General features: G+C 45.3%; 1 protein-coding gene across 1 annotated transcript; it reads right to left on the reverse strand.

The window, feature by feature from the left end:
- Positions 1-4,385: 4,385 nt before the first annotated feature.
- On the reverse strand, positions 4,386-6,467 carry LOC109770073 (uncharacterized). The gene is made up of 2 exons (XM_040400252.2): positions 4,971-6,467; positions 4,386-4,857 (listed from the first exon to the last, which is right to left on the reverse strand). Exon 1 carries the CDS (start codon positions 5,685-5,687, stop codon positions 5,034-5,036), a length of 654 nt encoding a protein of 217 aa, XP_040256186.1. The 5' UTR covers positions 5,688-6,467; the 3' UTR covers positions 4,386-4,857; positions 4,971-5,033.
- Positions 6,468-26,650: the final 20,183 nt, after the last annotated feature.

Below are 26,650 nucleotides of genomic sequence, written 5' to 3' on the forward strand. Positions count from 1 at the left end.
CCGCTGGGTACCGCAGTACTACCGCTGGGACCATCCTAAAGCCACTTCCACGAAAACAAGAATACTCCACAGGAAACCAAAACTGCCATAACTTCTGCATATGAGCTCCGAATTGAGCAAACTCAAGCTTGTTGGAAACAAGACGACTCCAACCGAGAAGAACCGGCAAAACCTCCAACATCGAAAGCATCATAGAATATGCATGTTAACTCCGTTTTCGATGAACTCGAGCTTGTCATGAAGATGATCAAAAACTCCAAAACTCACAAAGAGAAGCTAACAAGAACCAAGAAAGATGATGCAAGGATGCAATGGTTTGAGGTCTCTATGAACGATACGATCAAGCTACTCATCGAGAGCCCCCCTTGATAGTACGGCAATCGATCCTATAACCCAGTCTCCCACAACTACCATGAGACCGGTAAAATAGAAAACCTATCAAGGGCAAACCTTTGCCTTGCGCATAGTCCACTTGAGCTGGATGATGACGATCTTGACTCCCTCAAGCTGGACCACCTTTCTTGATTGCGTTGGCTCGGTGAAGACTAGTGGATTGCTCCCCCATATCTTCACAAATCACCACAATGGACGGCAAGCTTCAAGCATAAGATCTCTTTGATGATGCTCCACTTGATCTTGCACACGCAAACTTGGTGACGAACACCATTTGATGTCATCCTCCATGGGTTGTATAATATCTTCCTCTTGACGCAAGCCCATGGAAACATACCATGCGATTACGTGATCCCTCTCGGTACATCTTCTACGCTTTGTGTGTTGATCAACTTGATTCACTCTTTGACTTAGTCTTGATCAACCTTGAATCTTTTCAACTCTCTTCATTTGTATGATGTCTTGAAGGTAAACATAAATGATCACACAATCTTCTTCTTCAAGACATGCTTGCAATAAGCTCAACACTCACAAGACCAATCTTTGGATAATTCCTTAATAGCACCTTGGTCATCAAAAACTCTCCTTGAAACCAACAAATGGACTCCAAGAAAAGCCTATAGACAAACCCTTCAAATATAACTCAAGGCAACCATTAGTCCATAGAGATTGTCATCAATTACCAAAACCAAACACGGGGGCACCGCATGTTCTTTCAGCATTGGTCCCGATTCGTGACAACAACTGGGACGAATGTGACCTTTAGTCCCGGTTGGTGCCAACAACCGGGACCAAAGGCCTTTTTTCAGCAGCCGAAATGGCGGGAAGCGGCGGCCTTTGGTCCCGGTTGGTGGCACCAACCGGGACTAAAGGGATGGCATTGGTCACGACATTGTACAAGAAACTTCTTGTTGTAAAAGAAAGCACCTTCAATATGCCATGGTACCCTACAGCGTGCGCAATGAACAGCATCAAAGACCCCGCCAGGAAATGGGAGCCTTTTGGTACCCATAACCGCTGATATAGCAGGGATTCCTCTCTCGAGGGCAAACTGCACCTGAGCTTCATGCTCATCTTTAGGTGCAAACGACATCGTAAGCACATCTCTCTCAAACAGATATCCTCCAAAGCTAGCAACAACTCCACAGCCAACGTCTACCCGGGTCCGTTTTCCCCATGCCACATCTTTCTGTGCCTGCGTGGTAGCATCAGACATGTCAAACAGAGAACCTCATATTTTAGTTTTAACTACATTTAATTCCTAAATCCAATGCATTATGCTTTTTTCACAAGGAAAGAATAATCCTATTATGTACTTCCTCAGTCCCTTTGTCAAAAACGCTCTAATATTATGGGATGGAGGGAGTATAATTTAATTCTACAAAAACTTGTGCGCGACACTTACTCAACGAATCATTTGCATTATCTGATCATAGCATGACTAGAGTAACTTATTGTGTATAAACTGCTGCAATAATTATTTCACAGTGCAAAGGCTCTGAACTTGTCAACTTCTGAATGATACTCTGAGGAACGGTAGCATGTCTGAGTGTTACCTCCTGAATGATATCAATGTGATGCAGAGCACCATGCTTGAACTGAGTTCTGCCTCCCAGAAAGACGAGGTGCTTGTTAGAATAAATCCAAGGCGCTCCGTCGATCTACCGAGAACCAAGCAATCACCTAAGCACGACACCGAGATTTGTTAACGAAGTTCACCGATATGGCTACATCCCCGCGGCATGACTACGGGCGCTCCTCCTCGTGACACCGTCACAATACCGCACCCCGGCCGCCCGGGCGCCGGCACACGCCGTCGGCTCCCCCGCGTGCCCGTGCTATTATGTTGGCATAGCTTAAATCGTGTGTCTACCCCCGATATATATGAGAGGCCTAGGATACAAGTGTCCTATTAGGACACAACTCCTACCCTGTCTACACACAGTCCAAAATCAAGTCCAACTATAACCTACCTTGTACAATAATATTCGACACAACTCTAACAAACTCCACCTTGGCGAATATTCTTCACCACCTTGAATTCATCCATGCGCTGAACCTCCATGTACATTGGACTTGAGATATGCCGTGAGCACCGCTGCTACTCCCAGACTCCATGTGACTCCACCTACAACTGTAGTCCCTTCTCGTCTTCTTCACAGTCAACACTCGAGCAACATTAAGTTCCTCATTACTCTACTTTGTGCTCCCAACATCCGGAGAGTCCGTTCAACGCTATCACATACCGACCATTGTCTGCGTGAAAGTGAACAACTCACATATTGGACGCCACATATAAGAGTTACCTGAACTCAATGTCACCGCTCTTTCTTGACCGCCTGTCTGAAACTTGAAGGAATTTCACCACCGCCCTGTGTCACCCTGAGTCAAATTCACAGTTGTCTCACCCTTTTCCCATATAGTCTCTGACATGTCCCATGGCTATAGTACTCCACCTCCTTCTATACTTGTCATCCGCACTTTGCCATGTGCACTGAACACCACAGAATATACGGTCGTGTACTCTCTCAGCTTTTGACAATTTCAGACTTTCCGCCACTTTCTCAGATTCTCCATAGTCAACTCTTGTCCATCAACTAGCACCGATAGACCCAGTCACCAACTTGAATCTGGTACTCGTCAACACTGCTTCAGCACCCTCTGCACACTTTATCTGACCACATGTCTGATGACCGGTGCCTTGGCCTGTCACTGTGTCCCGTGCTTACCGCACGCCTCGCCACTATCACCGCGTCGAGCCTCTACTGTCCTGGTCGAGTCTCCCGGGTAGCTAGCCCACACTACCTCAACCGCCACTGCAGAGAACCACCGATCATCACCGACCGATGCCGAGTATCACGTCCCCATCAGATCATTGGGCCCCAGTCCGATCCACGTGTCTCTCGCTGTCCCGCTGAAATAGGCTTCGATTCTCCGATATCTTACACCGTAGCCCCTCGGTCAGCACAGAGTGAAGTCTTCCACCAGACCCCAACTCCACCTTCAACATGACTCCATAGTGGTTGTATGTGCCACCCCGCGCCTTGTCGACTTCAAACTCTCATGTGTACACTGCCTTGAATCAACCCCGCGCCATTGTCTTGTCGAAGCCGCACAAGCTCTCAAGCCTGCACCACGTGTTTCCACGCCCCAGAAGTCGGCCACCATCAGCATCACGCTCCTATGTCGTCGTCGCTGAAATCACCGCCGTCTTCTACTTTGGCCAACATCCATGTCGATCCATCAGACTGTCCAGTCCGACCCAGCCAAAATTATCTGACTGCAACCATGCTTCACCCTGCGTCGTGTCCGCCCGCACATCTCCATGCCTTGCTTAACGCCCTGTGTATACATGATCCACGACGCGCTCCAGGCTCCTCCGAGCCTTATACGCACGTTGCCAATTTACTGTCGTCTCTGTGGTAGGACGTTCTTCCTGATGCATGCACTCCATGTACTTTCGACTAGCACAAACAGCACCCAATACGCAACGTGCCCTGAATCCTGCCCTTGACTTTTGATTGCTCTTTTCCTTTTAACAAATCTCCTGTCGCTTGCATGCACCGAAGCTTCTTCTGTAGACCTATAGCGACCAAAGCTGCTCCCTGTTCGACCGTCTGCGTGCCTAGCTTGCTGCGCCTGGGCCATCTGAGTGCCATGGGCCTGCTGCGCAACCAGCCCAGCCCCAGCCTCCATCGAGCGATCGGCCTGGAAAGCACGCTAGCTCGTCGGCCACGCGTGTGTCGAGCCTCGCGCGCCGCCTCCCTGCTGCCGCTGGCTGTACGTGTTCTGCTCGGATCCTGCCACCTCGAACCCAGCTACCGCCGTACGCGCTTCCGATCTTTTGCAACTTCTAATCTCGCCGACTCTACCATGAACAGCTTCTCTTATTCCGATTGCTTTATACGCGCCGATCTCCGATCGCTGCCGCACGTACGCCGTACCTCCACAGCCGCCGGTCTTCATCGCTCTCCTCTAAATCAAGGATCCGCAACCTTCAGATCTCAACCTTGCTCATGATACCACTTGTTAGAATAAATCCGAGGCGCTCCGTCGATCTACTAAGGACCAAGCAATCACACAAGAACGACACCGAGATTTGTTAACGAGGTTCACCGATATGGCTACATCCCCGGAGCATGACTACGGGCGCTCCTCCCAATGACACCGTCACAATACCGCACCCCGGCCGCCCGGAAGCCGGCACACGCCGCAAGCTCCTTCGCATGCCCGTGCTATTATATTGGCATAGATTACATAATGTGTCTACCCCCGATATATATGAGAGGCCTAGGACACAACTCCTATCCTGTCTACACACAGTCCAAAATCAAGTCCAACTGTAACCTACCTTGTACAATAATATTCGACACAACTCTAACAGTGCTCCCCGGAGACATGAAACCAGTTCTGGTGCCCCTTGTACTGCACCAGCTTGGTATGAGGAACGTTGCTATACCATATCTGCACCAACAAAACCTTAGTCAGTCGGGTAAACAAACCAAAACCATGTCTGAAGATATCTGAACTCAAGCATCAACACAGATAATTCAGTTCAGTGTCCAGCTAGAAAGAACCTGGTCTCTGCTCGTCGGCCACCTTATCGGACTCCGGTGACCCGGCGGCAGGTCAGAGGTTCCTCAGGGCAATGCCTCTCCAGGTGCTCGTAGTGCTTGTCGCCCTGGAGCTTTTTGATAGCCTCCACATTGTCGAGGTAGGATGTAATCGGCTCCGGCCTCAACATCGCAGAGCTTCCAGCTGTGGCTCGCTGGAACACCTGGCGCCGTGGTTCGCTCCTTGTTGGACTCCGCGGCCTGGGTGCGCCACGGGCCTGGCCTGTCGCCGTCTGTTGAGGAGCTCGGCGTCCTTCGCGTCCGGGAACACCTCGGCTTCATCCTTCTTTGCCTGTGGCTTCTCGCCGGGATCCTCATCCGGCTTCCCCATGAGCTCCGGCACACTCTGTTGTTCATCAGCCCCTTTGCTTTCTCTGTGGAATGATCCGCCTGCTGCCGCTCTGTCATAGGGGGCTCCTGCTCGTCGGCGCTCTCCTCTCTGACGCCGACCGGGGGCTTGTCGGCGCCCGCGGTCCCCTCCACCGGAGCGGCGGGGCGGCGCAACAATGGGGCCTGGAACGGGGAGAACTCGGCGAGGGTGACGAGGGTGGAGGAGGCCATCCAGACGGCGACCAGGCAGAGCCCGACGAAGGCGGCGACGGCGGGGGCGGAGCAGGAGGAGGAGGAGGCGTGCTGCTGCTGATGCCGCCGGACGTGGAGGCACGTGTGCCCGAGCGCCATTGGTCGGCGGCTCCTTATCGCATCCAATCCGGAGAGAGGGAAGATCTGGACTGGAGAGTGGCGAATGATTGATTGAGTGGATCCAGGAAGGCTCAGAAGATACCAAAATAAGATTGATTTCGCCCCGAGAAGGAAGAAGAATCACCAGGGAATCGAGTAGCAAAGGGAGAAAAATCCGGCCTTTTTGCTGCGAGCGATGGAATGGAATCGCGGACAGATCCAGATTTCTTCGTGTTCGGACGCGACCGCCGCCGCCTGTCCGGCACCCTCCCGCAGCACTCGCCCATACAAAAACAAATAACGAGAATGCTAAATTCGTGCCGACTGGCAGTTTGTAACAGATCCGAACGATCTGGATCTCATTCGGAATGGATGAGAATCCCCGACGTCCTGTAGGCACGCCACCACACTAACCATCTCACCCAGACTTCGTCGTTGTTAAAGACGCAAACACTTTGATTTAATGCGTAGTGGATCTTTGTTTGAGATTGAAAATCTGAAGAAGTTGCTTATTTGATGACGCATTTAGTGGAAAGATTTCCTGAAACGTTGATGTCCGTGATTTTCTCTCTGGATTGGATCGATCATGATTTTTTCTGTGCGCTAGATCTATTGGTAGACCCTATTTACAGGGATTTTTTAGTCAAAATATTGATGCTGAATATGGGATTCGAACCCACACCAAGCAGCTGACATGAAACACTTACTAACCAGCTCAATTAGACTAATTGTTGTGTAAAAGGAAGCACATCGCATTCTTTTGACCATTCCATGATGTTTTCCTTTTCTCTTTTCTTGAGTGAATAGCAAAAAACTACCACAGTACCGGCTATCGTTCCGAAAAACTACCGCTTTTTTTAATTTTTCAAAAAAATTACCACAAAAGTGGCTGGCTGTTCCAAAAAACCCAAGTGGCCGAACGGTTAAGTTTTAACTGGGGTTATGACATGTGGGGCCCGCCCGTCAGGGTTTTGTCGGCCACAGTGCTCACGGCGCGCGGGTGACGGCCGTTAGGGCGCACGGGCCGTCCCGACCAGGTAAAAACGGATCCGCCCCTCACTCTGTCTCCCTCGCGCTCACTCACTCTCACTCTCTCCCCCTCGCTCTGTTTCCCCTGGCCGAGCTCGCCATCGTCGCCGACCACCTCAGTTCCTCGTCGCCGGCCAGGATGCCTTCTTGGAACGATGGGGATGAAAGCTCCGATGACAGCATGGGGGCAACCTGATGGACATGGAGTACTTTGTAAGCCTCATCCTCTTCCTCTCTGTCATTATCTAGGGTTAGGGTTGAATCGATTTGGGAATGAGGGTTGATGAGCTGCATATTTGTATGGATGGATTCGTTTGGTTTGGTTATCTATTGGTTTTGATCTAGGGTATGGATGGCACTGTGATGCCTGATTTGACCTTGAGCAAGGCAAAGCTTGACTCAAGTTGAACTAGTTGATGCATTGGTTCTGATCTACCTTTTACTGCATGTAGGACACACCTGACACCATCCCTGAGCCACTCTGGTGTGGTGTTCCCATGGAGGAAGTTGCCAGGTGTACTCTACACGATATGAAGCCTAGGAAGTGTGTTGCTTTTGAAGGTGCTAACACTGGGAGGAGGTTCTATGGATGCCCTGTTCAGGTGAGTAATTGAGTATGCTGGATGGATTTAGTTATGCCTAGTGGATTCAGTTAATGTCTAGATTCAGTTATGCCTAGTGGAATCAGTTATGCCTAGTGGATTCAGTTATGCCTAGTGGTTACTAAATTTGTACATTAATAACTCTGTTTGAACTGAATTTAGTACTGAATTTATGGTTACATGTCCTCCTTTTGTACCAATCCTCTTTTTGAATTGAAGTTAGAACTGAATTTATGCATTTTCTGAAGTATGTGTTCTCTGATCAAACTACAGGGAGGTGTGAATTGTGGTGTAGTTTAGTGGGTTGATCCTGCCTGGCCTGATGTACTTAAGAACTGCCTCATCAAGTTGTGGGAAATGTTCCATGAGCAAAACCTTGGAAGGATTCAAGACAAGCATGCATATGAGGATGAGGTTGCCAAGTTGAAGAAGGACTATGATCATCTGTGCACTGAGTATCATAAAATGGTTGATGATGTTAGCAAGATGTTTGACTGGCAGGATGGTGTTGGCAAGATTGACTACCAGAAAGCAATGGATGCTGAGAAATTTGAGAAGCAGAAGGAAGAGCTAGAGCTGGAGATGAAGATGGAGAAGCTAAGGCTAGCAAAAGAACAGAGGTGTATCCTTCAGGCCCAGGCAGACATAATTCACAACACCAGGAAGGCAATGAAAGAGATAAAGGTGGACAGGGATCTTCTTGCACAAGAGAAGACAGAGCTTGAGAAAGTAGTTGCTGATCTACTGAATGCTGGCCATGGGAGCAAGGAAAAGCTTGAGAAAATCAAGGCCATACTGGAGGCTTGAAGATCTGGACAATGGTGGTTAAGTAAGTAAGGTGGCCTACACATATAACAGGCCTTGCAAGATGATGGTAGGAGTATATTTTGTGCAGTCCTGTATGAATTGTTTAAGTTATGGTAACTAGAGTGGTGGAGAACATTTGCTAAGTCTGGCTTATGTTATTGGTACTGTTAAGAACCTATCTATCTTAAGTAATGCAGTGAAGAAATTTTTTATTTCTTTAGGTTGTTTTCCTGAAACTAGCAATGCTGAACTAGTATATTTTTGGGCCTAAAACCTTTATGTACACATTGTGGGCCTAGACTGTGCTGTTTTATTACTCCACCTACCTACCACCAACCATTAGTAGTCTGTAAAGCCCACCCCTTGAGTGAAATCGCAGTCAATCCCCCCATCCCCACCCTTCTCCACCCCCAGCCGCCAAAGAAACCCTAGAATCCGAGGGAGAGATGGATCCTGGAGAGGTCATAGATGGAGAAGAAGAGGTGCCCAGGCAAGCCAGGCGCAAAGATGCAAGGAGGAGGGCGAGAAGGCAACTTGCTGAGATGATCCTTGCAGCACGCAACTGCAAGGACATAGATCAGTTCCTGGAGGCATTCCCCCTGGCTGGCAAATTTCCATCCTTTTCAGGTCACTAGGCAGAGGTGGACTAGGATTCTGTACCCATGATGTTGCTGTTATGTTTCTGTGTTCCTAGATCTGTCTTTCTATCTATGTGATGTTTAAAGTTGGTGTAAGAACAATATTGAATGAGTTATGTATGTGATGAATCAAGTTGACTATGATGCAATGCAATGTATGAAGCTGGTGAAAGAAAAATGTTGAATGATCTATCTATGTGATGAATCAATCTGTCTATGATGCAATTTATGAGTGAATCTTTTATCTATATTTGTATGTATGAATGAATTGATCTGGCGATCTTGATGTTTTAAGTTAGATATGTTATGGTTTGGTCAGATGGCCAAATCTTGTTGTTTTAGGTTTGATCTCTTAGACTTTGGTGCCTAGATGGGCAAATCTTGATGTTTTAGCTTTGATATGTTAGGTTTTGGTCCTAGATAGCCACTTTGGGGTTGGTCGACAAGTAGCCACCTAAAGTGGCCAAATTTGGGTGGCTTTAGGGTTGGTCGACAAGTTGCCCCCCAAAGTGGCCAAATGTGGCCACTTTGGGGTTGGTCGACAACTAGCCACTTTTGGGGTTGGTCGACAAGTAGCCACCCAAAGTGGCCAAATGTGGGTGGCTTTAGGGTTGGTCGACAACTAGCCACCCAAAGTGGTCAAATATGGGTGGCTTTAGGGTTGGTCGACAAGTAGCCACTTTTGGGGTTGGTCGACAAGTAGCCACCCAAAGTGGCCACATTTGGCACCTTTGGGGGTTGGTCCACAACTGGCCACTTTTGGGGTCGACAAATAGCCACCCAAAGTGGCCAAATTTGGCCACTTTGGGGTTGGTCGACAAGTTGCCCCCCAAAGTGACCAAATTGACCTAATCATATCAATCAATTATCAACAAAATAAATCACTTGATCTACATAACAATGATCAGCATAAGAAATAATTTCATATGAAACAATTCATAACCTAGGACATATCAAATCAAAATAGAGCTTCACAGGAGATAACTTAATTGTTCCAAGCAGTTCAAACACAGACCACATAACTTAACTGTTCAAATGAAAACAGAGTTCACTGCAAATAACACAGATAGCAAGCATGCCTAACAAGCAGAGTTCAAGGCATAAAGCATAGTTGAGTGCAACACATTCAATGGTTGCCACTGGCTGTGAAATACAAAGCAAATTTGCTTGGGGCCTTCCTCTTCCTCTTAGAACCAACATCAGCTTGACCTGATGTTGATGCTGCCCTTGGAGCATTGAAACCTCTTACAACTCTTGATGATCTGGTGTTCTTTGCTGGAGATGATGCACTTGACCTAGTGTTGTTGGCTAGTGCTGAAGCAGGTGGTGGGTTCTTTCTCTTTCTTGATCCACCTGTTGAAACTGCAGTAGATGTGGTTGCCCTTGTTGAAGCAGACTTGAAGCTGTTGCTGGTTTCCTGCCCCTAACTGGTCCTGAAGCTGGAGCAGGACCTGATGATGTGGCCCTAGCTGGAGGTGGCCTGGTTGGTGCTGAAGTTGCTGGGTAGGATGCCCTGTTTTCCTACAATTAAAAACAAGTTGCAGCTCACAAGATGTATGCATTAAAAACAAGTAGCAGATTTTCCTTGTTGAATTGGCTTAGTTACCTGGTGGTTGTTTTTCCTTGTCATAAACTTGGCCTTAAGTCTGTCTCCACACATTGTCCACCTGTGGCCTTGCAGACCACAGTTACTGCATGTTATTGTGCCCATCCTTGATGTATCCTTTGGAGCTGGCACCTCAAATTCACCATTTCTCCTAGCTGTCTGCTTCTTGCCTCTCTTCTCCCTAAAAACTGGTGGTTCTATGTCTGGTGTGTTGGTGTTGGGCCAGAATTCAGGACCAGGGACAGGGTAGATGATGTGCTGGTATGCAGCCTTATACATTGGCTTCTTAAAGAATGGATGCACATAATCTTCTGGGTGAACTTTTATCTTCTGCATTGTAGATATTGCATGGTGGCAAGGTGATCCAGTCATGTCCCACCTCCTACAGGAGCAGCTCCCTTCATCAAGCTTCACACAATATGTGTTCTCTCCACTAGTTACTTGCCAGATGTTGGGACCAGCCATGTTTGCTTCACAGTATTTAGCCCACTTCTTGCTCTCTTCAAGCTTCTCCATGTAATGTGGGGTTATTTCCCACCAACAGCTCTCTGTTTTCTCTCTGATGCCATGGTACTTAACCATTAGTTTGGTCCTCAACCCTTCAAACATGGTCTTAATTGGTTTTGACCTAACATCTAGAATCATTTTGTTGAAAACCTCACTAAGGTTGTTCACTACCAAGTCAGTCTTGCACACATGATCCATTGCATATCTAGCCCAACACTCCTTAGGGATGCCATTCAACCACATGTAGGCTGGTTCACATGCTGCTTTCAAACCTGCCATTCCTTATTTGTGACCATGTTCAGTGAAGGAATAGCTAGCTTTGTCAACCCATTTCTTAAGTTCTTCTGCTCTAAAGCCAGCTGACTGGAAGTTGGCATATATGTGTCTTAGGCAATATCTTTGTGGGGATTGAGGAAATACTTCATTAATTGCTTTAAGAAGGACATGTTGTTTGATTACATAAGCTAGTAATGAGATAACTATAGCAGCATTGCTATGTGCATAAGAATAATATAGAGTTAGAGAAAATACCTTTCAGATATCACTTTCCTGAACTTGATAGCACTTACTGAGACTGAAGGCTATGGGTCAGATGACTACATGTACTGGGTAAAAGAACAAGGGATTGGACAGGAAGGTTTATTGCTTCTGGACAGTCAAGATGCAGTTGAAGAAATGATAGACCACTCAGATTTCACAGTGCTCAATATCATTGTTTCCAAGGCAAATGAAGATAGAGATGTTGAATGTAACAGGGCTCACAATGTTTGTGAAGAACAAATTCCAATAGGCAGTCCGGTGGGGGGTCCTGGTTTTGTGTTAAGTCTGTCACAAGATGGAGTGGTCCACCCTCTTGAAGTTAATTTGAACACACAGCAAAGCTGTAACTTGAACATTTCAGAAGCTCATGATGGAGATGATGATGGACAGACTACGTACTGGTGAAGAGGATGATGATATTGACAAATCATCCTCAGACTTTGAGATTGATAGGGGAGCTCTGCCCTGGAAATGTAGCCTAACCTCCCAAATTTCATCATCCAGCCTGCATTACATAATATGTTATTTGAAAAGCCCAACTAACTAAGTGTATTTTGCTACAAAATTCAGTGCACACTAACTATAAAGTACAGTAAGGAATCTGAATCCAACAAATGCTTCTCTGAATCCACCATGCATTTCTACTAAATCTAACTAATCCTTCAGTGCTAAGTGATACTGTTGCATCCAAAATATGCCACAGAGTGTTTGCTCAACCTTTATTCAGTGCATGTTCATGTTCTAAGATGAATCACAGCAACATCAACCTACGGTTTGGTCAAAAAACTAACTAAATTATGCTATGTTGTTTGAAATGAACAAGCAGAAATGCAGAAACTGTGGAAGGAGTTCATAAGAGAAAAAAACTTACTCCACCCCTCCAAATGCAGAGGCCGAGTGCTGGGAGTTGGCCGGATCTGCCTGCACAGTGCTAGCAAGATACCTCGCTGCTCTGTACTCAAGCGAGAACTGACAATCGTCAGGCGACGGCGGTGTAGCCTATGGCGTAGGAGCCTGCATCAGAGCTACAGCCTGTGGTGTCCACTGCGGCGGCGGCGGCGGCGCCGGCTGGGTTGCAAAGCTACCGCTCCCCAGCCAGTTATCAACCTCTGAGAACTCGCTGCCTCCATCCCCCCTTCCACCTCCACCCGTTGAATGGCCACCATCGCCTGGTTTCGCCGCCGCCGCCGCCATCGGAGAGGGAGGCGCACGCGAGAGAGAGGGAGACAGAGAGGGGGAAGACAGAGTGAGGGCAGGCCGAATCCGTCTTGACCGTGCGCCCTAACGGCCGTCACCCGCGCACCGTGAGTACTATGGCCGACAAAACCTTGACGGGCGGGCCCCACATGTCATAACCCCAGTTAAAACTTAACCGTTCGGCCACTTGGGTTTTTTGGAACAACCAACCACTTTTGTGGTAGTTTTTTGAAAAATTAAAAAAGCGGTAGTTTTTCGGAATGATAGCCCGTAATGTGGTAGGTTTTTGCTATTCACTCTCTTTTCTTTGAGGAATCTCCATCATGCTCTCGTCCCCCTATTTCTTTCTTATTCATATTATTTATCTTTTCGTAAACACGTGATGACGAGGATTCATAGGAAATAATCTTAGATCGAGAAAAAAAAATGGTCAATCAATGATCTGATTTCTGAAAATGATACTTTAGTGTGCACTTGATTTCAGAATCTCCAACGTCCGTCCTCCCGCATCAAACTTCTGAAGAATGGACAAGATGCACCATCCCACAACATGGTTATTATGTAGTTACCGGGCTAGATGTACCATAGTTACCAACATGGTTACTATTTAGTTATCGGCCTACATGTACTATAGTTATCAACATGGTTATTATGTAGTTACCAGGCTAGATGGACTATAGTTATCAACATGGGCTACATGCGGTATAATACATCCCCGGTAGCATATGTGTAAGTAGCATGATAATTTACACATCTCAAACCTGATAACTTAGGCACAAACATCACGGTAACTTGCGGACATGGTAACTTGCGCACAAACATCATGGTAACTTTTACCAAGAGAGTTTTTTGTTTGAAACCATACCCTTGGTAAATTTTGTGGAAAAAACATGGTAATATATGCACCATAAACATGATAACTCAATTACAAACAACGTGCTAACTTTTTAACCCGATGGAAAAGGTTGTTAAAAATATGCACCAGTAACTTCTGTGTAAACATGATAATATACGAACCGCAGACCCGACTTACATGCAAACACCGCGGTAACTTTGACCCCATGGGGAGGAGAAGTTGTTTGAAACATATCATCGATAACTTATGTGTGAATAGCGTGGTAATGTACGGATGACAAGTGTGGTAACTCATGCACAAACACCGCGGTAACTTTGTCCTGAATTTTTTTATTAAGAACGTATCACGATAAATCATGTGTAAAAATCATGATAATATACAAACATGAGAGCTCATAACTTCTTTGGCCTAGGCCTGATAACTTTTTGCAAACAAAAAAGTCGTCAGAACATATCAACATGGGATTTGGTTTTGTAGGTCTCGCCGCAACGAATTTTTTATGTAAAAATGATTTTTTGATCAAACCAACGGTTTGAGCTATAAGACATTTTAAAGTTTTGAAATATGTAGAAACCAGGATGCATCAGTTTTTTTCCTTCTAATGCATGCCTCCATGTGCATGTGAAGGGAAGATTACAAGAACTATTTTTATGTCTTGATAATTTATGTGTAAACAACATCATAAGTTATACACAACCGACATGATAACCTATGTAGCACACGCGTGTTAATTTTGTACTGAAAAAAAGTCGTCGAAACATATGAAGATGGGATCTAGTTTTGAAGGTCTCGTCGCGACCATTTTTTTATGTGAAAGCGGTTTTTAAATCTGAGCGACGGTTTGAGCTACAAAACATTTTAAAGTTTAAATTACAAAGGAATCTTTGCTGATGTCATCTGTTTTGTTGTTATATGCATGCATGTTTGAAAATGGGGTGGCTGCAGCTCGCGCCTCACTTCTGGGCATGCAGCTCATTTTAGTCGCTCTCCTTGCATGCTGCTCGTCTACTAATCACCAATCCTCGTCCGGATCTGTTGCTTAATGTATCTTCTTTGGATTGAATTCTCTGCACTCTAAAGCTATTTTGTAGCATACTCGTATTTGTCCACAGCGACTTCTGATCACTGCCTGCTCCATCTGGCTTTACATGATCATCTACAACCACATAGAAGATTTCGCTTCGAGTCTTTCTGGACCAAGTTAGAGGGTTTTGAGGAGGCAGTTAAGGAAGCTTGGATCTGTGACCCCGGACATTACGGAGCCTTTTCATCATCTTGATGTGTTACTTCACAATACAGCCCGGCACCTCACGGCGTGGGGACAGAAAAAAGTAGGAAATGTTAAGTTACAGATTGCGATCGCCAATTGGGTGATCCTGCAGTTGGACAGAGCCCTGCATCATAGAGTGCTTTTGGCTGGCGAACGGTGGCTGCGCAACAACCTGAAACTGGCCTCTTTAGGGCTTTCCTCGCTCGAACGCATGATTGCCCGACAACGCTCCAGGATACGATGGCTTAGCGAAGGGGATGCTAAAACCAAATTGTTCCACCTCATGGCAAATGGCAGAAAACTCAGAAACTTCATCCCGGCGCTGCATCTTGGCGATCATATTATCACTGAGCAAGAGGGCAAGGAGGAGGCATTTTATAATGCGTATAAGGTGTTGCTGGGCACTTATCAATCCAGAGATCAGACCCTCAATCTGGATTTTCTGGGCGTGGAGCCTTTAGATCTGCATGAACTAGACACCATCTTTACCGAGGAGGAGATATGGACTGTTATTAAGGGGATGCCATCGGATCGTGCTCCCGGTCCGGATGGGTTCATCGGTCTCTTCTTCTGCAGAACTTGGCAGATAATCAAGGGGGATGTTATGGCGGCGATTCACAAATTTCAACTGGGCAATGGCAGAGGCTTCGGCAGGCTCAGCCAGGCCATCATCACTCTCATCCCCAAAAAACCTGATGCATGCCGAATAGGAGATTTCCGGCTGATCAGCCTTCTACATAGTATTCCCAAGATCAACTCCAAGCTGATGGCATCAAGGCTTTGCCCATGTATGGGAGAATTGGTTAACGTGAATCAGTCCGCATATATCCGTGGGAGAAACATACACGACAACTTCCTCCTCGTGAGACAGGTGGCTCGGAATCTGCATAAAAGGAAGGCCAAAGGTGTCATGCTCAAACTTGATATCTCACGTGCTTTCGACTCCATCTCCTGGTCTTTCTTATTTCAGGTGTTGCGAGCAAAAGGTTTCTCAGAACTTTGGGTTTCGAGGCTGGCTACTCTTCTTACCACAGCTAGCTCAAGGGTGATTGTCAACGGCTGCCAGGGCAGAAAGTTTCCATATGCAAAAGGGCTACGCCAAGGGGACCCGGTCTCCCCTGTCCTGTTTGTCATTGCCATGGATACACTCTCCTCTATGATGATCAAAGCTCAACAGATGGAGGCGATCAGTGCGATGCCAGGATGCACCCCTCTTCAGAGGCTCTCGATTTACGCGGATGATGTAATCCTTTTCATCAGGCCGACTACAAGTGACTTATGTTTTGTCAGAGAAGCTTTGCAAATCTTCGGCAGAGCGTCAGGACTACACGTGAACTTTGCCAAGTCCTCGACGATTATGCCCCGATCAGAGGAAGCGGACATGCTGCGAGTCTCACAAGCTTTACCTTGGCGCATGGATTCTTTCCCATGTAAGTATCTGGGGCTGCAACTTTCGATCAAACAGCTCACGAGAGTAGACTGGCAACCGATTGTGGATCAAGTACTCAATTTCCTTCCGGGATGGCAAAGAGGACTGGTCACGCGGCCAGGCAGACTGATCCTGGTGAACAGCGTGGTTCGCGCGAGGCCTACGCATCATCTCATGACCGCAGATGCTCCCAAATGGGCTCTGAATCGGGTGGACAAGGCCTGCAGAGCATTCTTTTGGGCTGGTTCAGACCAAATCCACGGAGGTAAATGTTTAGTGGCATGGCAGAGAGTTTGCCGTCCCAAACAACTTGGAGGGCTTGGAGTTCTCGACCTCAATAGGCAGGGGCTGGCTCTTAGATTGCGCTGGGAATGGTTGAAGCGCACAGACCAGGCAAGGCCATGGCAGGGTCTCTCGCTTGTGATGGATAAACAGACACATGCGGCTTTCACCAGTCTGGTGCAATGGAACGTTGGAAACGGGCAGCGCATACTTTTCTGGAAAGATAGATGGCTCTATGGATCCACCGTTGCCGAGCTTGCGCCACTGGTTCGTGCTCGGGTGCGCACGCAAGTGGCAAATCGAAGGACTGTCTCGGAGGCTTTACAGCTTCATCGATGGGCCAACGATGTTTGTGGAGATTTGTCGGCTGACGGGATGGTGCAGATCGTTCGCCTTTGGGAAATTATGATTAACATACAGCTTGATCCAACACATCAAGATATCCCTACGTGGAAATGGAACAATCTAGGGGTTTACTCCTCGGCATCTACTTATGCGATGTTGTGGGAAGTATAAGATTCGCCCCGTCTAAGGCAATCTGGAGGTGTTGGGCGCCTCTCTCTTGTAAGCTCTTCATGTGGCTAGCCACGCAATATCGACTATGGACGGCAGATCGCAGGTTCAGACATGGGCTCCAGGATGAGCGATCACCATGCTATATTTGTGCTCAGGATGAAGATACGGTGGACCACATCCTTATTCAGTGTGTGTTTGCTCGTCAAGTTTGGCAACGGTGTTTTCAACAGGCTAGAGTGGATATCTCGCTGGTTCCTACGGCGATGGATACTCTGGAGGACTGGTGGATGACAAGTCGCACTCGCACTCCAGCCGAACACAGGAGAGCTTTTGACTCACTGATTATGTTGATTTCTTGGTAGCTGTGGAAGCATAGGAATGGGATCGTTTTTGGTCAGAGAACTTCCATAGATACGGTGCAGCACTTCACCTTGCAGATATTCGAGATGCTACGTACTTGGGTGTTGGCCGGCCGGAGGCCGTGGAGTTAGCATCTTTTGTCAGTAGTAGAGTTAAGTTTTAGGAGTGGTGTTGGGGGTCCTAGGCAACGGTCTGGTCGTGTGCGACGACTTACCTCCTTATTGTAAAACTCTCTTGTACATATTTTTGTCTTCTATAAAGCTAAGGTACGCGATTGCGTACTCTTCAAAAAAAATCATTCCAACTTTCAAGCACCTAAATAATTTCAATGATGGGTTATGATCTTTGGAATGGATCTGCAGCATCTTTCTATATAGGAAATAATATGTATACCATATAGCAAGCACATAGATTCAAGCATCAAACGAAGAACAAAAATTCACTGGAATGTAGACCGTGTCCCACTAGATTCAAGTCAGGTCTATCACAATGTAAATTGTACTTTCAGAAATGATGCATCAAACTGAGAAGAAAACTTCTTTAACAATAATTTGACGTGTTAATTCTTTTGCAGCCAAAACTATGCTTACCACTTCTGGGTGTGCTTCGATAAATAATATGATTATATACATCTGAAACTAAAATATAGTGACAATATGAGAAGTAAATGGGTGCCCATTTTTTAAAAGTTGGTCCTTCTTAGCCAAAAAGGAAGTTGAGATATTATCTTGTAACAATGGCATATATTGTTCTTACATTCCTAGTCCGTTGATACCCCTTCTCCCATGTCAATATTTCTATGACAATAACACCAAGACTATACAAGTCAGCACTGGGTGCCATTACACCACCTTCACGAAATTCTGGCGCCAAGTATCCCCTATATAAAAAGAGAAAAGATGTTACCGATTAGTCAACAAGGAGAGTGGGAGTCAAACCACAGAGCAACTTACACAAGGAGTTTGCTAGCTTACATCGTTCCTAATATAGTTTTGGTACAAATCACGACTTTGATTTTCATCAAAGCATCTAGAGAACAAACCCAATTTGCAAATACCATGCCTTGAACCTAGGTGGGTGAAAGGCATCAGCCCCTTCCCACCACTAGGCTATGCCTTAGTCTGCCCCAAATCGAGTATTGGGAGGGAGGTTGTGTTTGGCGCCGGTTAGTGAGCGCCCTACCTCTCAGCTTGCCGAGTGCAGGCAGGTCATTGCTTAGCGACCACGCGCGCACCCCCCGCCCCCCTTCAAGAAGCGTAGGTTTTGGCCGGCCTAAATAGCTAATTCCAGTTTTGGGAAGCAGCTCGTTTTTATGCCCGCGAGCTGCTTTCGCTAAAGCATATGCACAAATGGGCCGGCCCAAATGTAGCGTCGAGCGAACGCGGTAACTGTAAAACAAAAATGACCGTGATGGGACTCTTGAGCTCCCGACCTCGCGACGCATGCTATTGAAGCTATCCAGCTGGGCTACGAGTTCTGGAGGTTAGAATGATAGCATTCGCTTTAAAGTACTCCCTCCGTTTCTTTTTATTCCGCATATAAGATTTGGTCAAAGTCAAACTGCACAAAGTTTGACCAAATTTATATAAAAAAATATGAACATCTACAATACTAAAACTATATAGTATGAACATACGTTTCATGGTGCATCTGATAATATTGATTTCATATTGTGAATGTTTATATTTTTAATATAAAGTTAGTCAAACTCTATAAAGGTTTGACCAAACCTTATATGCGGACTAAAAAGAAACGGAGGGAGTACAATGTAGGTGGTAGATACTGGGTTTTTCAACATTTTCCAACAATTCTTGGAAAAAAAATGAAAAAATACCTAAATATGTGAACAATGTTTTGAAATTCGTAGAAAAAATTTGAATATTCTTTTTTAAACATGAAACATGTTTTACAAAAAGTGAAAAAAATTCGAGTTTGGAACAATTTTTTTGTATTGTGAACAATTTTTAGAAAGCGAATTTAGAATACACGCTGAAGATTTTCTTAGTATACGATGAACATTATTCAAATACACACTAAACATTTAGAAAAAATACGATGAACTTTTTTTGAATGCATACTGAACAAAAGTTCTATGCACGATGCACATTTTTATACACACTAATTTTTTCAATGTATGGTGAACAATTTTCTTCAATTTGGTGAACAAATAACTGGAATTCAAAACCTTTTGTAAATCGAGAACAAAATTTGAAAACATGAACAAATTTGGACTTTCAAAAACATATTATGGAAAGTCAAATGGATTTTGAAAAAACTGAACATGTTTTTGAAATTTTGAGTTTATGGAAAAAAGGAAAAGAAAGAAGAAACAAAAAAAAGTGGGAAAAAGAAAATAAAAGGGTGAAATAAGAAAAAAAAACAAAGAAATAAAATGTAAAGTAAAATTAATTAAGAAAACCTGAAAAACCTGTAAAAGAAACCATAATTGGAAAAAGCCGGTTCAGGGAACCTTCTGGAAGATTTCCAAAACCAGGTGCTCGCTCAAGTGTGCTGGCCCGTATCTTGCCGATCGGTCGCTTCGCTTCAGCGAATCGGCGACGCCTTGACGCTCTCGCGCGTCATATAGAAAATGCGCGCCGGGCCGCAGGGGTGCCTGATTGGCTGCTATCTGCCGACCAGCACGATAAATGGCAGCTCCCCGCCTAAATTTGCGTGCGTATGGGTTCACTAGCTGTGTAAACAAGCTGGCCTTGGGCTATTAATTGGATATCAGATGAAGAATTCCATCGCAAGGCTTTTGCTTGCCCATAGCAATGCTCTGTATGACTATGTAAGCCGCACACTATGTTGAAACTTGAAAGCCCAGAAGGCTATGCATGCATGTCGAAAACCTATAGTATTCTTCACTTGCGCTCATTGCAATGTCACATACTTCCTCAGTTCTGGTTATTAGTCCTCTTCATATTTAGTGTCATATTTTAACCATGATTTTAACTAAAAATATAAATTATACATGAAAAATTAATGCTATTGGAAACTGTATTCAATACGAATCGAATGATATAACTTTTTGCGACATGCATTAACATTTTGTTAGTTATATCTATGATCAAAATTTGGCAAAAATGCGAAGGGAGCCAATAAACTAGAAAAGTGGCAAGTGAGTTATTAACACTTTTGGAAAACATGAATGGTTTTTGGAGAACACACTTTAAAAAAAATTGTCAGCATATTTTAAACAATTGAATATATTTTAAATATGACCATTTTTTGAATTTCCTACCAAAGTCTAAACTTTTTAATAAACATGACATTTTTAATGAAATTATGAGTATTTTAAAAAAACAAATATATTTGAAATTTACAAAAATTTCGAAAATTCACAAACATTAAAAAAACATTATGCACATTTTATGAGAAATTAAAAATGGTTAGCTTTGATGTGCACATGAACATTTTCTTCTATCGTGTGGAAATTATGTTCATCCTCTGAGAAATAAAAAAATGATAAGTTTCAATCATGTTTTTTCGCTTTTCATTTACCCCAGGAAAGTTCCCAGGACCAATTTTTATTTTCCTTCGATTTACTTCTGATTTTTCTTTATTTTATTTTAACTTTTCTTTTTCATTCTTCATTTTCTTATTTTCCACTTTACACGGTTTTTTCATTACTTTTTTTCCTTTTTCAAACTAATAATGTTTAGTAACAAATAGTAAACTTTTCTAAATTCACGATTTTCTTGCATTTATTAACTTTTACGAAACACATGAAATTATTTTAATTTGTGAACATTTTTACAACACAAGAACAATTCATCAAACTCATCAATATTTTTTAAACTGCCGACATCATTCGAACATTGTGATCATTTTTTCAGATACATGAACATTTTTTAAACTCAGATTAATTTTTGATAAACATTTTTAGAATTCATGAACATACTATTTTCAAATTTTGGAACTTTTTTGAAATTTGCGGACCATTCTCTGAAATTCATAAACATTTTATTTAATTGTGGGCATTGTTTAAATCAACAAAGATTTTTGAATTATCAAAGCTTTTAAAAATCATGAATATGTTTTGAATCAACAAACATTTGTCTATGAATCTTTTTTATTACAGCATCATTGTTTAAAATCGTGATCATTTTTCTGAAGTTGTAAACATTTTTGAATCTGGGAGCATTTGTCAAGTTCTTGATGATTTTTTCAAATTTCATTTTGTTTTTAAATCCTAAACATTATGGAGCAAAAATACAGAAACTGTAAGTTGATCTAGTGCCACCCCTAGTTGGTTTTGGAGTATTGACGACAAACCTGATTGAGGGCCTAATGTGTTTGTGAGAATTGCAGGATAACACAGGTAGTAGTCCCTCATTGATTCGGTTTACCTACCGGAGATGACCCCTAAAAATGTATGAAGACATTGAAGACAATGGTGGTATGTGAAGATATTCACATTGAAGACTATGACTAGAGAAGACATCGTGTGAAGACTATGGAGCGCGAAGACTTAGTTGTTGTGTTTCCTTTTCTTCTGTGTTGAGTCATAGGAACCACCGTACTGTTAAGTGGGGTCCCAGTGAACAAAGTCAGAGTGACTGAAGTGATGCTCAACCAAAATCTTATGTCTCCGAGCGAAGACAATGAGAGCAAATCTTATCCAGAGCTGGATGAGTCAGCTTTACTTGTAGCCCAAGTCAAGCTGCCGCGTGTGTTTGAAATCTGACCGTTGGGACACATGTCAGTTCCTTAGTGACCCAGGGTCATTTCGGACAAATCAGGTCGGGTTGCCTAGTGGCTATAAATAGCCCACCCCTACACCATAAATTGGTGGCTGCTCAGAAGTGCACGGCTTTTGTCGTTTGAGAGCAACCCACCTCCGAAGGTTTTGAGAGAGAGAAATCCTTGCGAGGACAAAGCCCAAACACCCAGAGCCAAAGAGTGTTAGGCATCACTGAAGTCTTTATGTCCGCGTGACCTGAAGACTTGTTACACTTGAGGACTGTGAATCCTCTAGCCGGTTAGGCGTCGCGTTCTGAGCATCCAAGAGTCATTGTGGATCGCCGGTGAATAAAGTCTGTGAAGGTTTGGAAGTCTACCTTGAAGATCTACCAGAGTGATTGGGCGAGGACTGGGTGTCCTTAGCTCAAGGGGAATAAGGTGAATACACGGTCTTCTGAGTTAAATCTCAGCCTCCTTAACCAGACGTACAGTTATCACAGCAACTGGAACTGGTCCAACAAATCATAGTCTTCGCCAAGCGACTGGTTCTATCGTCTCCCTCTCTTCATTTACAGTTTGTCGCCGTGAAGTCATTGCCCGTTTGCATCACCTGTTTGACTTCACTGTGTGACTACTATTGTTGTTTGGCTTCATACTATCTTCCATCCTGATCTTTACTACATAGCTGCTATTAGTCTTCGTGCTTTCACTTCATTGAATACTTGACTATGGCTTGCTTAGTGTAGTCTACCTTCCGCTGCATATCAATAGGTTCATTTCTATTGTTTGTCTTCGAAACTCTCATGTTTTGAAGACTTTCATAAAAATCGCCTATTCAGCCCCCCTCTAGTCAATAACTAGCACTTTTAATTGGTATTAGAGCAAGATACTCCCTTGTTCTGTGTGATTCGGTTTAACCACCTGGAGTTTTAGCTATGTCGACTGCAGGGATAATCAAAGTCTCCGCTGCGTGCCCCGTCTTCGATGGAACTGAATATCCCTACTGGAAGAATAAGATGCGCATGCATCTTGAAGCCATTGATGTCGACCTCTGGTATGTCGTCAAGAATGGTGTTCCCAAGACTGGTGAAGGTGTCACCCCTGCTGATGTCAAGAAGTTCATTCAACTGGATTCTACTGCCAAGTTCATTCAACCTTGTATTATATTCAGTACTCCTGGTATTTTTCTTCTGTGACCAAGATATTGTCTACCAGTGAGAAGGAATTCTTCCTCGCTGGTCCGTAAAAGGGATTGGTCTCTCAATAATTATTTTATTGAAAAACCGGTCATGACAAGCTTGGTATCAGAGCCAGGCTGACTGTAGGAAGCCACTAGGTGCGATCGCTAATCGGTTATTAGCGTCTTTTGTGCTTTTTCAGCATTTTGCAATTGTAGCTATTTTCTGTTGGTCATCATAAATTTATGACATGACTACTCAGAATTTTTGCCTACTTTTGTAGATGGCTGGCAGCAGCTGTGAGAATCGAGTGTTCACCAACGTGCCCGAGGGGTTTGTCAAGCTCCTCGTCTCCATCTCCAAGCTCGCGATTGGGCCAGCAGCTCGCCCGGAGTTCACACTCTATCAGCACAAGCTCAGTGACGACGTGTCTATGCACCAAGCCGTGGTGCAGTTCAGGGGAGGACGCTCTGCTGCTCGCCACTTCCGTTTTACGGGAAGGGCCATGCCTACGGAGAGGCATGCCATGCAGATGGCTGCCCGCGAGGCGACAGCTCGCCTTCGGGACATCCTTCCTACGATGAAGACTCGTCGCTACCGCTACCTCCCATGCCATGTGCCCTACACCAGCCACTATGCGTTCGCCTGCCATCGGGGAGAACGAGATGAAGCCATCGAGATGGTTGTGGAGTATCTCAAGGCTCTGTAGGAGTCTTTCGACAACCTCATAGATGATCTTGTGGCTGCTCGCATGGACTTAGTCCGAGGCGGTCCTGCCAGCAGGAAGGAGCTTCTCCACACGGCGCCGCCTCTGACATTCGTCTCGTCTTCAGCCTCATATGCACCGGCCGTTTTGGCCACTGCTCGCCGTCTGCCTACCACTGAGGAGTTCGACCGAGTCATCGCTCCCACTCCAGTCAGAGCCGCACCGCTTGCCGCACGCGCTCTACCACCAGTCGCCCCCGCACCATCCCCGCAGTGCAGCGCCACGCGCCAGGAGCCAGCTAGAGAGGAGGTGGAGGTTGACTCTCCTGGACCGCTGAGCCTTGCCATTGGCAAGGGGAAGGAGATCTTCACCATCTCCAACTGAGAGCACCGAGTAGCCGCGTGTTATGTCTGCCTGTATGATGTGTTGTTTTATCTGTACGCCAGTTTGTATTGGTGTGTTTGCTGCCTTCCAGAGTAGTACGCTAGTTTTAAATAACATGTCAGGATGTGTACGCGCATCCTGAGTGATGTATCATGTATTTGCTTTTCGCATGTAAGTTTTATGTTAAGCACTTCTTCTCCATGAAAAATCATTTGTGTCTCTTTGAAAACCTCGAAGCCTTTTTAATTGTTGCCTTTGCAAGATTTTCTTGTGCTACACAGTTTTTCTCATGGGTTTTACAAATAATACCCCAGACTGGAAAAATGTCTCGCCCGTGGACTCGCTCCATGCCCAATCAGCCAGAAGAGGTTTACGGGACACAGACCAGCAACAATTTCACTCAAGGTCAGTCCAGCCAACAAGACAGCGAAGCAGCACTGTCCCAAGTATGTCGTCTCTTCGAGCAAAGTCAGCAGCAACACCAAGAGATGATGAACCATGTCATCAACATGGGAAACCATCGTGAACCCTATCAACCACATTCCAAGTTATCCGAGTTACAGAAGACTCGCCCCTCAACTTTTGCTCACACCGATAGGCCACTGGAAGCCGATGATTGGCTCCGTGAGGTTGAAAGGAAACTGATTATTGCTCAGTGCTCAGATCATGAGAAGGTGCTTTATGCACCACACTACCTTACTGGAGCAGCCGCAGCATGGTGGGAAAACTTCCTACACATGCATCCCAGGGAACACAACATCACCTGGGAAGAGTTCAAGGAAGGCTTCCGTGGGGCACACATCCCCAGGAGTATCCTAAAGATCAAGAAGAGAGAGTTTGATGACCTGAAGCAAAGAGGCATGTCAGTGACAGAGTACAATGGTCAGTTCACCCAGCTGTCTCGTTATGCCTACGACGAGCACATGACAGAAAGCAAGAAGATGGAAAAATTCCTGGACGGCCTGGCACCAGCACTGAGATGCCAACTGATTGTTCACACCTTTCTGGATTTTAAGACGCTGGTGGACAAGGCCATCACCTTGGAGAATGAGCGCCGTAGTCTAGAAGATATCCGTAAGCGGAAGAGGGACAAGACGACTCTTGCCCGCAGCAACCGGGGCAAGACTGAGGTCCCAAGGACTGATGCAAGGAGATCCATGACTACCGAGCCAAGGCCCGTCGGACAGTTTCATGCCAGGGACAAGGAGTTCACATACCGTCCAGGGGTCACCTGCTATGCTTGTGGTCAGCAAGGGCATTATGCTAAACAGTGCCCGAAGCCAAGAGACTCGGCACCCAAGCCGAACAATGGTGGAAACAATCCCGCCCCCAAGCGCAACAATTTCAACCCCAACAACAACCACAGGAAGGGTCACCTGAACCATGTGACCAGGGAAGAAGCGCAGAATGCTCCAGACATCGTGCTCGGTACGTTCCCTGTCAACACAGTACCTGCCATGGTTTTGTTCGATTCTGGAGCTTCCCATTCGTTCGTTTCGAAGAGTTCTGTTTCGCATCATGGTTTTCCGATACTTCCCTTGGAAAAATCTATGATCATCAAGTCCCCTGGAAATAAGCAAATCGCTCAGGGTTACTGCCAAGGAGTGGTCATTGAGTTCGAAGGACTACAATTCCACGCGAATCTCATCGTGTTGGAAAGTAAAGGACTGGATGTCATTTTAGGGATGGACTGGTTGACCACCAACAAAGGATTCATTGATTGTTTCAATCGGACAGTGATTCTCACTCACCATCACGGCAAGACTATAAGAGTTTCCGCCCAAGAAAGGCCACGATCACAGAAACCAAAGCTGAACAAAATGGACATTGCAGAACTGAGAAAAGTTCCAGTGGTATGCGAGTTTCCTGATGTATTCCCGGAAGAACTACCAGGCATGCCACCAGACCGAGAGATCGAATTCAGCATTGAACTAGCACCTGGCACCGCTCCCATCTATAAGAAGCCGTATAGAATGGCACCCTCAGAATTGGTGGAGTTGAAGAAGCAGATAAAGGAATTGTTGGACAAAGGGTTTATACGAGCCAGCTCCTCACCATGGGGTTCGCCTGTGTTGTTCGCCAAGAAGAAGGATGGGACACTGAGACTGTGTATAGACTATCGAGCCCTCAATATGGTCACCATCAAAAACAAATATCCGATGCCACGGATAAATGATTTGTTTGACCAGCTCGCACAAGCTAAGGTATTTTCAAAGATTGATTTGAGATCGGGATACCATCAAATGAAGGTACGGACAGAGGATATCCCCAAGACAGCATTCACTTCCACATATGGGTTATACGAGTTCACAGTGATGCCTTTTGGATTAACGAACGCCCCCGCATATTTCGTCCACCTCATGAACAAAG

Source organism: Aegilops tauschii, chromosome 2, assembly GCF_002575655.3.
Source record: "Aegilops tauschii subsp. strangulata cultivar AL8/78 chromosome 2, Aet v6.0, whole genome shotgun sequence".
In the NCBI taxonomy this organism is placed as follows: domain Eukaryota; kingdom Viridiplantae; phylum Streptophyta; class Magnoliopsida; order Poales; family Poaceae; genus Aegilops; species Aegilops tauschii.

Bases quoted from the DNA above. Each gene is read 5' to 3' on its own strand.
- LOC109770073 (XM_040400252.2), bottom strand. From the start codon at position 5,687: ATGGCGCTCGGGCACACGTGCCTCCACGTCCGGCGGCATCAGCAGCAG.